At 40.4% G+C, this 13,484-nt stretch overlaps 1 protein-coding gene across 1 annotated transcript in view; it reads right to left on the reverse strand.

The window, feature by feature from the left end:
- The window catches only part of CPEB2 (cytoplasmic polyadenylation element binding protein 2), an 82,118-nt gene that overhangs the window by 66,855 nt on the left and 1,779 nt on the right, over positions 1-13,484 (reverse strand). The window contains exons 2-4 of the mRNA XM_006884540.1: positions 13,049-13,241; positions 10,949-11,230; positions 10,010-10,099 (exon numbers count right to left, since the gene is read on the reverse strand). Of these exons, the coding sequence (XP_006884602.1) occupies positions 10,010-10,099; positions 10,949-11,230; positions 13,049-13,241 (565 nt within the window). The remainder of the gene's footprint in view (positions 1-10,009; positions 10,100-10,948; positions 11,231-13,048; positions 13,242-13,484) is intronic.

The raw sequence follows: 13,484 nt of genomic DNA on the forward strand, positions 1-13,484 counted from the left end.
GTTTAGGGTTCTTGTACATAGGGTCGCTATGAGTTGCAAGCAACTCTATGGCACATAATAACAACAACAGCATCTCTACTGTATGCATGTATGTACTGAGTGTATATGTATGTGTCTGTCAGTCTATCTATCTATCCACCCATATACAGATACACACACACACAATCAAATCAAATATACGTGGGGAACTACTGCAGCAGCCCCCACCTGCCTCTCAGTTTGTTGGAATGTGGTGGCTTCGTGTGGCTTCAATGTTCAATGACCTGGCACCAGCAAAGTAATCCACATGCGCAGGTTACAGTGGAAGCTTCCATACTAAGAGACACCAGGAAGGAACAGCAGTTGAGGGGTGCTGGACATTGTCAAAACTGAAGTGTATAATGTTAAATGATCGATATTCATTCATGAGCTTAAATGAGCTGTTTTGGACCATTGAGAATCATACAAAAAGATGGTCTACGGAGACAGCAATGATAACTTGAAAAGAAAGGGCACTCAAGCCATTTTAACATTTCAGGATCTACTGTGAAATACGACACTGTTAGTGTCAGCCTATTATTCACTCACTTTCAAGAAAGACCAGATAATAGAACTAGTATTCAATGTACATGCCAACCACCAATGCTAAACATGAAGAAATTAAAAGATTTTTTTCATCAGTTTTCAAACTCCTGCAGTTGGTAAATACACAATCAAGATGCACTGATGACTAATATTAATTAGAATGTGAATGCTGGGAATAGACCAGGACAAGTACCTAGAAAACCTAGGCTTGGTGACAGAATGGACACCAAAAATGTAGTATTTGCTTCTCACCAGACAGAAGACACAGGAATCAAACTGTTTAAATCTGTGGAAAGAGATGCTGGAGAGCTCATTGTCTATGTCATCAGTCAGAACAAGGCCAGGAGATCAATGTAGCACAGACAAATCATTCAAGTTCAAGTCTACGTCAAAGCTGAAGGAGATTAAATGAATCCTTAACAGTCAGAGTATAACCCTAGCTATATTCCACTTGAATTTAGAGGTTACCAAGAACAGATCTTGTTCTTGACCTTGAACATGAGCAAAGACCAGACCAGCTGTCACATGAAATCAAGGGCATCAAGTGTCATTAAAAAGACCTCTGATTAAGAAAATCAAAATGAACGTCCAAAGAGACTCTGAAACTTGTTTTTGAGCGTACAATAGCTAAAATAGTTCAAGAGCTTAAGAGAAGACTTCAAAAGGTAGCTTGAAAAGGCAAAATGTAAACAAACATGCAGAGCCTTGAAATATATCAAAAGGTAAGAGCATGTTTGGCATCTCAAGGTACAATACTGAAGGGTTCGATGGGTGAAAATTCTGAAAGAAGCAAAAAGCATCAAGACAATATGGAAATAATACAAATACTATGCCAAAAAAAAAAAAGACGAAAAAATAGTGGACATCTAATCACTTCCCAGTGTAGCATATGATACAAAACGCTGAAGGAAGAAGTCTAAATAGGCACTGGAAAAGCAAGCCTTCAAGAACTGATGGGATAGCTAGCAAGGCATTTCAACAAACAAAGGCAATTCTGGAAGACCTTAACAGTCCATGCCAAGAAATTCAGAAGATAGCTACTTGCCCAATGGACTGGACATTTATAGTTATTCCCCTTACAAAGAAACTGATCAAAAAGAATGGAAAAAATTCTTTTTTATCATTACTATCACCTGCAAGTATTTTTTGGAAAAGAAAAATTGATCTTAGCAGTAAATCAACAGGAAGATGTTAAAAAGTCAACCTGGCTTCAGAAGATATTATGGATCAAAGGGTATGATGGCTAATGTTATATAAGTAACGGCTGAAAGAGCAAAACTTCTAAAAGGATGTTTGTTGTTATTACGTACCATCGAGTCAAGCATGACTTGTAGTGACCCTGTGAACAGAAGATCTGAACCCTGTTCTATCTGGTGCCTCCTTACACTTCCCAACACACAAGAGTCTACTGCAGCAGTCACCGTGTCAAGACACCTGGTTGAGGGTCTTCCACTCTTCCCAGCATCATGTTCTTCTCCAAGAAAAGCCCCTCCTAGCAACATACCCAACGTACGTGAGGTGAAGCCTCATCATTCTTGCCTCCAAAGAGCACTCCAGCTGCACTCTCTCCAAGACAAATTTGTTCTCTTGGCTGTCCATGGGATGTTCAGTTCTCTTCTCCAACCCCACAGCTCAATGTATCCATTTTCTTTCTGTCATCCTTATTCATTGTCCAGCTCTCAGATGCATAGTAAGTGATCGGAAAGACTGTGGCCTGAATCAGACACAATATTCGTTTTTAAACTTACACCATTATTCCTCAATAATTTGGAGAGAATTTATCTGCAGATTTTCACAGTACAATGTGTCTCCTTATTTCCTGACTGCTGGTAGCAAAGGAGTTAATTGTGGATCCAAACAAGATGAAGATGTTGATAGTTTCACTCTCCTCTCCATCTATCATGACACTGCCTACCGGTCCAGTGGTAAGAATCTTTGTTTTCTTGATATTGAGATGCAATCCATACCGAAGGCTGTAGTCCTTGATCTTCTGTAACAAGTGTTTCAAGTCCTCCTCACTTTCAGTAAGCAAGACTGTGTCACCTGTATAATGCAGGTTACTGAGGAGTCTCCCTCCCACCCTGACAGCCACACTCCTCACAGAGTCCAGCTTCTTGGATAATTTGCTCAGCATACAGTCTGAATAGATATGGAGAGAGAATGCAAGCATAGCACACTCCCTTCACAATTTCAAAGATGTCTACTTGTGTTTTCTTGAGTATGCAAAGACAGATCAATGCGTGGACCATAACAAACTATGAATCCACTGGGAACAGAGAATTCCAGAACTCTTGCCTGTGTTCACGTGAAACCTGGACATAGGTAAGAGGAAGTTGTTCAAACAGAAAAAGGGACTGCCACATGGTTTACAAAGAAGAGAAGTCAAGGTTGCAGTCCTCCAGCGCACTTATTCAATCTATGCGCTGATTAAGTAACTGAGACACCGGACGACACGAGGAAACAGAATCGGGTGGAAGAAAGCTCCTTAATAATCTGTGACATACAGATGATACCACTTTGCTTGGTCAAAATGAAGAAAATTAAAGCATCCACTGATGAAAGTCAAAGTCCACAGCCTTCAAGACAGATTCTACTTCAATATGAACAGGACAAAAACCCTCACAAGCACACAAAGCAGCAGCACCATGATGTATCAAGAACAGTTTACCAGAGTTCAAAAGTGATGCTCGTGGAAGCAGCAATCAAGAATTAAAGAGCACACTGCCTAGGACAGACATGCTAGCAAAGACCTCTTGAAGTGTTAAAAAGAACCTGCCATTTTCCATGCTTCGGTATGTCTGCCCCAAATCATACTTTCAGCTGCTTCATATGCACATACAAGCTGGCCAGAGAGTGAGGAAGACCAAAGATGAACGTATGCATTGCAAACACTGTGTTGCTGAAGAAAACGGATTATACCATGAGCTTCCAGGAGAACGAACCATCTATCCTGGAGGAAGGACAACCACAGTGTTCCTGAGAAGCCAGGATTGCAAGGCTCCCTCACATGTATTTTAGCTCTGTTACCACAGGAAATCTGTTTGTGAAAAAGAAGTATCACGTATGTTAAAGTTCAGGGCCAGACCAAAAAAGATGAAGACTCACACGGAGACCGAATGCTCCTGGGGCTTCAACAATGGGCTGGAACACTATCAGGATAGTGCAGGATCAGGGTGGAGGGAACCCAGCAGACGGCATCCTCCTCGACCCAGCGGGTGGCTAGGAGTTGGAACGAAAAAGCACAGCACCGAGCGACCACCACTGCAAGTACTCTGAGTCACGTCTTCCCCATCACGTGGAAGTCCTTTTCCAAAATCCTTTTGTGCCATGTTATGTGTATTTATGTTTGTGCAACTGGGTTTTTGTTGTTGTTGCTTTATTTTGTTCTTTGTGCAACAGCCACATAGTAGGTCTGTGGATTTATGTTTCTGCAACATATTATGTGTGGTGTATTTTTGTTTATGCAACTGGATATATAGGAGGCAAAGTATGCTATTTTAAAATCTAAAAATACTATTCACACAGGGAAAAGAAGAGGGTATAAGAAGAAACGAAACTGGGAATGAGAGGCCAAGTCCACATGGGAAGCAGAATTCATGTACTTCAGAGCAGAGATATCCTTGGGCACCATTAGAGGCCATGGAGTCTGACAACATTCTACATTTCTGAATAAACTTTTTTTTCCCCCTGAAGGAAAGGTTACAGCTTCTGTCCAAAGGGGTTCATAGTCCACATAAGAGGCAGAACCAGTCCTTCTGAAGCTGAAGAAAAATCCAAGCTTTCCCAAGAATATATTCATTTACTTAAGTCTATTTTAATGTCTAAATTCTAGTGTAAACTCTTTAGAGGTGGGGGAGGGGAGTAGATGCAGTACTGTACTGTAGGCCCAAACAAGTTCCATCAGCTAATCTGGGAAGCTGACTTCCAGATCCTTCTTCCTAGTCTGTCTCGGCGTGGAAGTTCCACTGAAACCTCTCCGCCATGAGCAGCCCTGGGCTATCTGAAGCACCGGTTCCCGGGGTTCCAAGCATCCCAGCAACAGGCAAGCAGTGATCATGGCAAACTGGCAGGCAAGTGGTAGGCACATAGATTTTCAAGAATTTGAAAATCAGATAGAAACCCAGAGATAATTTTAAAGTAATTATGAACACATCAATATGGATTAGCATCGGTAAACATGGAAAACCACAGCAGTGTAACTTCCACACGGCAGCTATAGTTTAAATGAAACAGCCCAAAGAAGAATCTCCTCGAGGAACATTTTACCCTTAAACTGTATGTGGTAGAAATCAAATGATTGGGTTTTCAGGACTGATGATGGTCCAGCAATCAGGCAAAATATTATCAGAACAAACGAGCAGAAGTTTAACTTCTTATATGCTAATATTTATTTTATTGATGATTTTTCCAAACCCAGGTAATTTACCATAAATACTTATGAAAATTTCTTTAAGAAAGGGACAGCGTAATTCTAATCTTGAAATAAATATCTAAGGGAATAGATTCTAAATGACAAAACAGAACTAAGAGGGTCAAAGTTCACTATCAAAATTAACACATCCAAGCAGCAACTTGATAAAGGGAGCCCGAAGTTAATTCATTAAAAGTGAGCTTTTTGATATTTTATTACTGACTTTATAAAAAACTCTGCTGTACTTTGAAAGAAGTGGTCAAGCAGAAAACCAAATGCTCTGTCGAAGAAAAAAATGGATTACAGAAAAAACTCAATGTTCTCTTATTTACAAATATAACAGATACTTGAATATGTTATTTTTCTGTCAAAGTAGAAATATTAGTGTGTTTGTGTTTAGTTCTCCAATAAAGTTGTGCTATTCTTGTCTCTAATTTTAAGTAAATCCCGATTAACCTTTCCCACTTACACAGTTACTGGCCCGTGTCGATGATGCTGTTACACAATGCAGCAACTCAATCTCACACTCTTTTACATCATTCCCCAGCTGGTTCACGTGTACACCCCTTAGTCCCCAAGTGGGCCCTCCAGCTTCTCAAAGGCTTCCCTTCTGCATCCCCAGGGTAACTAAAATACTAGACACAATGCACACATTTATTCTGGAGCCTCAACAAAGCTCTATGACACTCATTCAGAAGGTAAAAACAATTCATAATAAACAAACAAATAAAAAGCAGACCCCAAAGGGCCAAAGCTAGTCTATACTCAATGACAATGAGGAAAATACTTGGGACAAGAGTGTAGCAAATGAAAACAAAGAAATGCAAACAGGATGGCGACTTAAAAAGAAAGCGGCTACTGACTGAACACAAACAGCAGAGCCCAGTGGCTCCTGCAGCCCTCAGCATGATCTCCTGTGAGTAGGAGAGGATACAGTCAGATGGCGGCCCTATGCCTCCCCACTCCCCAGAAGGTCCAGCCCTGAAGATCATCCATGAACTAAAGGTATGCTCTGTGAACTGAAAAACTGGAGCTGGCCTGCCACTATACACTGATTTTTATGTGAGGTGAATCAAGGCTTAAAGTTCTTTTTAGAGCGGAGATACCTAAATCATCATTTCTTCTATAAGCAGTATCATAAAGGCTTGGGAATGAAAGCTTCCACGAATCCAAGTGTGCTTATGGGGCATGTTCAAGCACTGCAGGCCGAAAAGTGAGAGCTCAGACCCTCAATGTAAACTGAAAACAAGTCGAGGTGCATACTTAGATGGTTTTACACATTACAATACTCTTCTAAAGGCATGTTGGCTGCTTATCAGCAGGGCAGCAGTTAGGTCCCTTTGCTGATCTGAAGGTGAAAGAGACCACCTCTAAAGAGAAAAACTCTGCAATCCAATGGAGGGCGGCCAGGAGTCACACTTTTAAGGTGGTGGGTGGGTAAAGACAAGGCATTGCTTGGTTTACAAGTACAGCTGGAAACAATAACATCCTCAGCTAATAGTACATTTATTCTTTGATTTCAACAGTCAAGCATCTAACTAAAAATTCCATCTTAAGGTTAAATTAGAATTCACACTGTGAGCTTGATTTCTTCTAAGGGAATGTAGCTGGCAGTTGTAAACAAATCCTGACCTTAATTTGAAGTTCTAAATGAGAACTGTGCATCACAAGTTACTCTTGTGTTTTTATAAAATTTTAAATTTGTCCATTATAAAGACAGTTTACTTAAAATGTTAATCCACAAAATTTTACAGATACTGGAAATAAAACCAACCTTTAACATTACCTCTTTTCCATTAATTTACCCAGCTCTTGGCATAGGGAGCCTAAAGTGTCCAGGTTTGAGAATTAAGACTTTTAGTTCTAAAAAGTTAATCTTTTCTCAGGACTAGTGACCTTGAGATTAAGATAGAAAAAGTTTAGTGCTTTAAAATAACATATTCACTAACTATAATTATTAATATTAAAATGCTTTCATGTGATAAAAGGTCACAAATAAAAACATGTCAGACATGCAGGAGCTGAAGCACTGTCTATAATTTGAACTTTATAAAATATGAAGAACTACCTAAGAGTTTTAAGATACCAATCCCAGTCTGTAGTTGCTGCTGTATTTTTAACAACCACAGCTTCAAATACCTCAACCTTTTATGGGAAGATTGGAACACAGAACAAATTATTTATAATGAGCACCTTTAGGATGCTTCTAAGACCAGTTGGGAAGTCTCACAGAAACCTTGGACATTTTACCTCAAAAATCCAAGGCCCTGGCATTCTAAAACTGGGGGGGGGGGGGTGAAGAGAGAAGGAAATAGGAGGGAGAAGGGGTCAAAAGACCAAGAGACCAGATGAGATGGAGCTGGCCTAGTTCTCTTTATTACAAATAAACCTACAGGGATGAAAGTCCCAAACCCATCTCATCCAATGTCACAAAGATGTCCACGGACAAAGAAGAAGAACCAGGTCTCAACACCCTTTCTTTCTAGTTTCTACCAATTTCTACTAAATCTCTTTCACCACTGTCTTCAAAGTTCTGTCCAAGAATCCACAGGGGATGTCAGAATATCAGTAATTTGCCAAAACAAAATATAAAGAAGTGTAGCTGTGTGTGCCTGCTTACATTAATTGTGTTTCCTTATCCGCTGCTGGTTGTTGTGGAAGACTCTGACTCATGATGACCTCCACACATCTACTTTGTGTTGCAGACTAGATCTGTATTCTGGAAAGTTCTTAAGTTAGGATCTTTTCAAAGCAAAGCCAATCACCATGCCCATCTTCCTAGGTGACTCTGGATGGATCAGAACTACCAGTCATCATGAGCTTAACTATTTCCAACACTCAGATATAAGGATTATATATACATACATACATATTTGTATTTGTACATATATATATATATATATATATATATATAGAGAGAGAGAGAGAGAGAGAGAGAGACACAGACAGACAGAGACACAGACAGACAGAGACAGAGACAGACAGACAGACATGGCTACATAGCAATTATGCATGTATGTGTGTATATGTTGTTGTTGTTATGTGCCATCGAGCCGACGCTAACTCATAGTGACCCTGTGAACAGTAATAGCTCTGAACCCGGCCCTATTCTGAGCCAGTCGCACTGTCTGACACCACCACCACCATTGTCACTGTGTCAATCCATCTCATTCAAGGTCGTCTTCATTGTGCTGTCCCTCCTCAAGGACTGGCCCCTTCTAGGAACACGCTTAAAGTATGTGAGCCAGAACTTTACAGTCCTTGCCTCCAAGGAGCAACCTAGTTTTGTCCGCTCCGGGATCATGGAACGTTCACTATATATCCACACAACCCCCTAAGTATACACATACACATAGGTATATATGCTTCTATACGTGTGGGGGCACACACATACACACTTGTAAGCACTGAAATAATTTTCCCTAAAAAGAGTATTAGTGCTAAACCTCAGGCTATAAAGGTGGGAAGGAGTCTGGCTGACGTTCAAACAGGAGAACTTTATTCCACAGGCCTCTCTACCACCTACAAGCATTTCACTAACTTAATTTTTCAACACCTGCACCCATCTCCCGTGAACCCTTACGCCAAGTAATCTGCTTTCTCATCTTTCCAGAGTGTTTGCTCCATGCAGATTAATCAGCTGTTTCTTCCTGCCTACACACTTGTATTAATCATTTCATGTTCTTCAAAAATATGCCCTCACCATCTTCCAAAATAATAATTTCCCCCTTCTAACAACCCATTTGTGTAACAACTCAGGCATCTGTGTATTCCATTTGAACAGCTTAATAGTGCTACCATAAAATGTTAATATAGGGCCTACCTGGCCAGATTAGAGAGAAGAAAAGAGACTGACAGCTAACGCTATTAAGACAATAAACTGAGAATGACAGAAGGTAACTAGTATATCTAGGTAAAGATCCTGACAGGACTACTCAGATAGACAGGTAAGGCTTCTTTGTAACAGCTGTCTGAGGATGATTATAAGTTAGCTAGCCCTCTAGAATCCAAATGCTGTTTATCCACCAAAACCCCACTGCCATCCAGAGTTCATTCCAACTCACTGCAACCCTCCAGGGAGTTTCTAAACCCGTAAATATTTACAAGAGGAAACAGCTCATCACTCTTTGAAGGAGCCATTCAGATTTGAACCACTGACCATTTTCTCAGAAGAAAAGCAGGTAATGCACTAAGCCAGCAGGGCTCCTTGAAATGCTAATCACTTATATTTGTAATAACCATCTCATATCGATGAGCTAATGAACACTTGAACTAAGGGGACCTTGGCTCCACTCAGCACACTTCTTCTGTTGCCTTCTTTCAACTTGGTAAGAAAGAAGCCTCATATGAAAGGATCAGGCTCTCCAGTTGTTCTGTGAGCACCTTCGCCCCAGGAACCAGGACACACCTAGATTTAGTCTGCTAGTAGTTCGTATTTTGTAACCACACGGGGCTTGAAGATAATTTGATTAAAAGTGACTCAGCTTTTTTACTTAGTTACTCCATAGAAAACAAATTTTTTGGAAGAGAAATCAAAGCAGTAATAAAATTTAGGATGAAGAAAATACAGTACAATTAAATATTTATAAAAGGTAGGAAAACACAATTAAGGCAAGGCTTAACTGCAGGTAATTTAGAAGTAGCAGATTTCACAACAAAAATTTAATATAAACTTGTGTAAAACACTGATGAGATGTACAGGTGACATATGACTGTTTCTAAGTCATTCTAAAAGAAGATAAAATCTGTTCAGCTCAATGATGTTTAAAGTCAGGTGCTCTTACAACGCCAAGTTTGATCAATTCCCTTTTCTAAAAACAAATTTTCTATGTTTGTATTAGATGGTTAAAAGTTACTTTTAAATTTGAAAACAATGCGTTCTATTCGCAACAGTTTAAGTCAAATAAACTGCTTTAACGTCCTCTGACATATGCTAACATTGGCATAGCTGGGCAGTACATAATAAATCCTAATCATAATATCAATACTGAACTCCTAGCCAAAATCCTGGAAAACGCACACTGTGCAGCCTACCTGGTCTATTCTGGATGTTCCGGCTGCAGTGCACCAACTATCTTGGAGGGAATCTGAGCCCCAAGCTGGCAACTGCAAACTAGATCTCACCTTCAATAGCATAGAAGTTTACATCAGAAAGGAGCAGTTCTCTTCCCCAAGCCCACCCACAAGAGAGAGAACAGACAAACAAACCAAAAACAAACCAAAAAATACAAACCAACCACAAACCAACACCCCAAAAAACAAAACACTAAACCAAAACCAGAAAAATTAATCAAAGTTCTTTCTAGCATATAGCTTTTCTCTGTCCGCTAAAGATTTTAGAGCAAAAAAAGGCGGGGAGGGGCCGTCGTCTGAAACAGCCATCAGGACATTTGACCTGTGATAGCAATTTCAACTGTAATGTCAATATATAAAAGGCCTACTGTTTATTCTTACTGAATCACTGTACATATGAAGGTGACATTTACAAAAGACAGTCACTGAAATAGTGAAGACAAGTCTGAGTTTGATTTCAAAGTTTTGATATTATTTTGCCATAATCACAGCTGTATCCGGCACACATGCTAACAGAAGTACAGCTGATCGAGGCTATGCACAATTAAGCAATTATGGCACTTTTCAGTTGAGCAATGTTATAAGAGAAATGCACCTTGATGACCTATTAGAAGATGCATAAATCAAGAAATTGGTTTTTAAAACACTGACAATTAAAAGCTTCACTATATATTAGGAAATAAAGTAGGCTTTTCTACAGTCAAGCTTCATTTCAATGACGTACTCAGAGGATTTTTTTCACATGTTCAAGTGCATCTTTTTTTAAGAGTAGGATTCTATCTTTAGAGACTAGAACTTCCTTTCATTATCTGTTCACTTTCTCCTGCCACTACTGCTATCACCCAATTTTCTACTTTCAAAGGGTAACCTGAGAAACAGTCATTTACATTCCATTCTTACCTGTAAGGGTAAGAGTGTGTTACTATTGTTGTCTGTTCTGAACACATTGTCTTCAATCCAAGATTTCGGAGTCAGCGACGGAGTAGATCGAGAAAATTTCGGTGGTGCTATGACATTACCGGAAAACGGTTTCTTCAGTGGCGAGATCTGGTTCATAGTTCCTGGAAGCCCCATGTTTCCAGTTCTGCGGTGATCTCTGCCATGCATGGTTCCCCAGGACATGCTTCCAGTACCCCAGCCACTGCTCTGATGGTTGCTCCACGGAGACTGTTTTAGAAGAGGCTGGAGAAAACACATCTGGTTCAAGTAGGGGTATTTCACCAGTGTCTAATTAAAAATCAATGGAGACATTAACTAGGAACTGATGGCAACAAGCTATACTTTGACTGGTTTACCAAAAAGTAATAAACTTGAGACCTTACGAAATTACAAAAATGTATTCAATGTTATTGGTAAGTTTTTACCATCTTGTCAAGCATAAATCTTAAGGAATCAAGAAGATATTTTGTGACAATTATTAACATAACAGCAGCACCACAACATTTGTCTCCCCTTCAGAAGAACCTTTATATAAAATCTTTATAAAAGTATTTGCTTTTAAATTGATATAAAAGATATAAACTACTTTGTGATCTTAAAGCAACCATAGACTGCTAGGCACAAGATTACCTTTTTGATGCAGATGAGTTAAATATTTATACTCTGGAATACATATTAAACCACTACAAAGGTGATAAATGAGTATGCTTGTTGTTCCTACTCTTTTGCACCCATTAGCAATATTTCTTTTTATTTTGGAATAAGAACAATACAGGAAATAGACCATTAAAAAGTTCCATTATTATTTTATGTTCATTCCAGTGTAGATGATTGTAACATATTTTTTTCTTTATTTCACTTAATTATCCAGGAACTAGTAAGCATTTATCCGATGTTACCCCTAGGTGGATCCACTGAGACTGTTCGGCAATAAACAACTCTCTGTTTTGATTATTCTAATATAAGTCTTAATAAAACGACTCTCCATTTAGTTCATTCATTTTCAAAAGTAAATTGTATTTTAGTCTAGAAACTATGGTAAGAAAAGAGTTCAAAGCAAGGAAAATCCACCAATTACAGAGTGTAACTACAGGGTGTGCTTACAGATTAAAATATATCTATTTGTTGCCAGCTCTTCTATTCCTAATAAGCTTTATAATTAAGGCTTTACATTTTAATAATTTGGGCTGAATTATCAGCAATAAGAAGTACAGAGAACTCAGTTACAATAAATCAGTAATTGCTCTCAAAGTCGGGTTTGTTCCTTTTTTCAAATATGACCGACAGGATCTAAGCCTTGCAATATCATTCTGACTATACACCACCCTTTACTTCTCTCTAGAATTCACAAGCTGAAGGCTCTTGGACAAATAAAGCACTTCCTTCTTGAGGGTCCTATTTTTCCCTCTAAATTAGATTCAATGCTCCAAGTTCCCTGCAGTTAGCCATAATTCCACATGAAAGCTACGTGGCTGCTTAAAGCCCCAAACGCATCTTCTGTCCATAAGCAAACAGTTAAAAGATGGAACATTAGCATTCTATATTGTGACTTTATTTAATGATGACATAGCTCTAGCGTTCTGTAACTATTTTGAAAAATTAATACAATGAAACACAAACAAGATCTGGTGTGTTGCTGGAGATCACGGAAATCAAGGGCAAGTACAACTTCATTTCCAACATTTCCTATTTTTAATCCCTATGAGACTACTTTCTCACCTCTCAACAAGAAACCAGTAAATCAACCAAAAACATAACTGTGACTGACAGCGTCTGCCTCTGAATGGGGGCTTTGACCCGTTAAAACTTTAAAGGCTCAAAGGGAAAAAGTTATCCTAGTAAGATATTCAATAGCACTGGTTAAGGTGCATTGCCTTCTTTGCTCGGTCAATCCTTAATTAACCCGATAGCAGAAAATGGCCTTAAACAGAAGCAGCACTGCCTGCCGACCAGAGATTCTCTCCACGTCAAAGAACCAGCCATGGCAGCCCCACGCGAGCGGGACTGGGAGGAGAAGGGAGAGAGATCCAGGATCCCAGAGAAGCCTGGTCAAGTGCAAACCCTGCTGCACGCTGCAAAGGCTGCAGGGCTGCGAGGCTGCGGCGCTGCGGGAGTCTGTGGGGCTGCGGAGTTGCGCTGCGCGACGCTGGGAGACGAGGCACTAGCGCGCCCGGGGAGCCCTGGGCTGGGATCCCGGCGGAGCCGGCAGCCGCCTCCTCCTCCCGCTGCAGGGCTCAAACCGCCACCCTTCCCTCTAGCAGCCCAACACCTCACCGTGACACGCCCCCGGATGCGGGAGAAAAAGTTAAGGTCCGAGACCTGGACTTGCTCTGATCAAGGCAATGAACCTGATCTGGAGGATTTTAACTATTCCCCCAACCGCCTTCCAACCCACCGCGCCGCGGGCATGGCGGCCGCCCCGGGAGGACGCGGCCCGGCTCTCCCTGCGCTCACCTCGGCCGACAGACCGGCCGGACCGACGGGCGTCAGGGCGCGG

The sequence above is a fragment of the Elephantulus edwardii genome, unplaced genomic scaffold, assembly GCF_000299155.1.
Source record: "Elephantulus edwardii isolate Elephantulus edwardi_28Jun2011 unplaced genomic scaffold, EleEdw1.0 scaffold00035, whole genome shotgun sequence".
Taxonomy (NCBI): domain Eukaryota; kingdom Metazoa; phylum Chordata; class Mammalia; order Macroscelidea; family Macroscelididae; genus Elephantulus; species Elephantulus edwardii.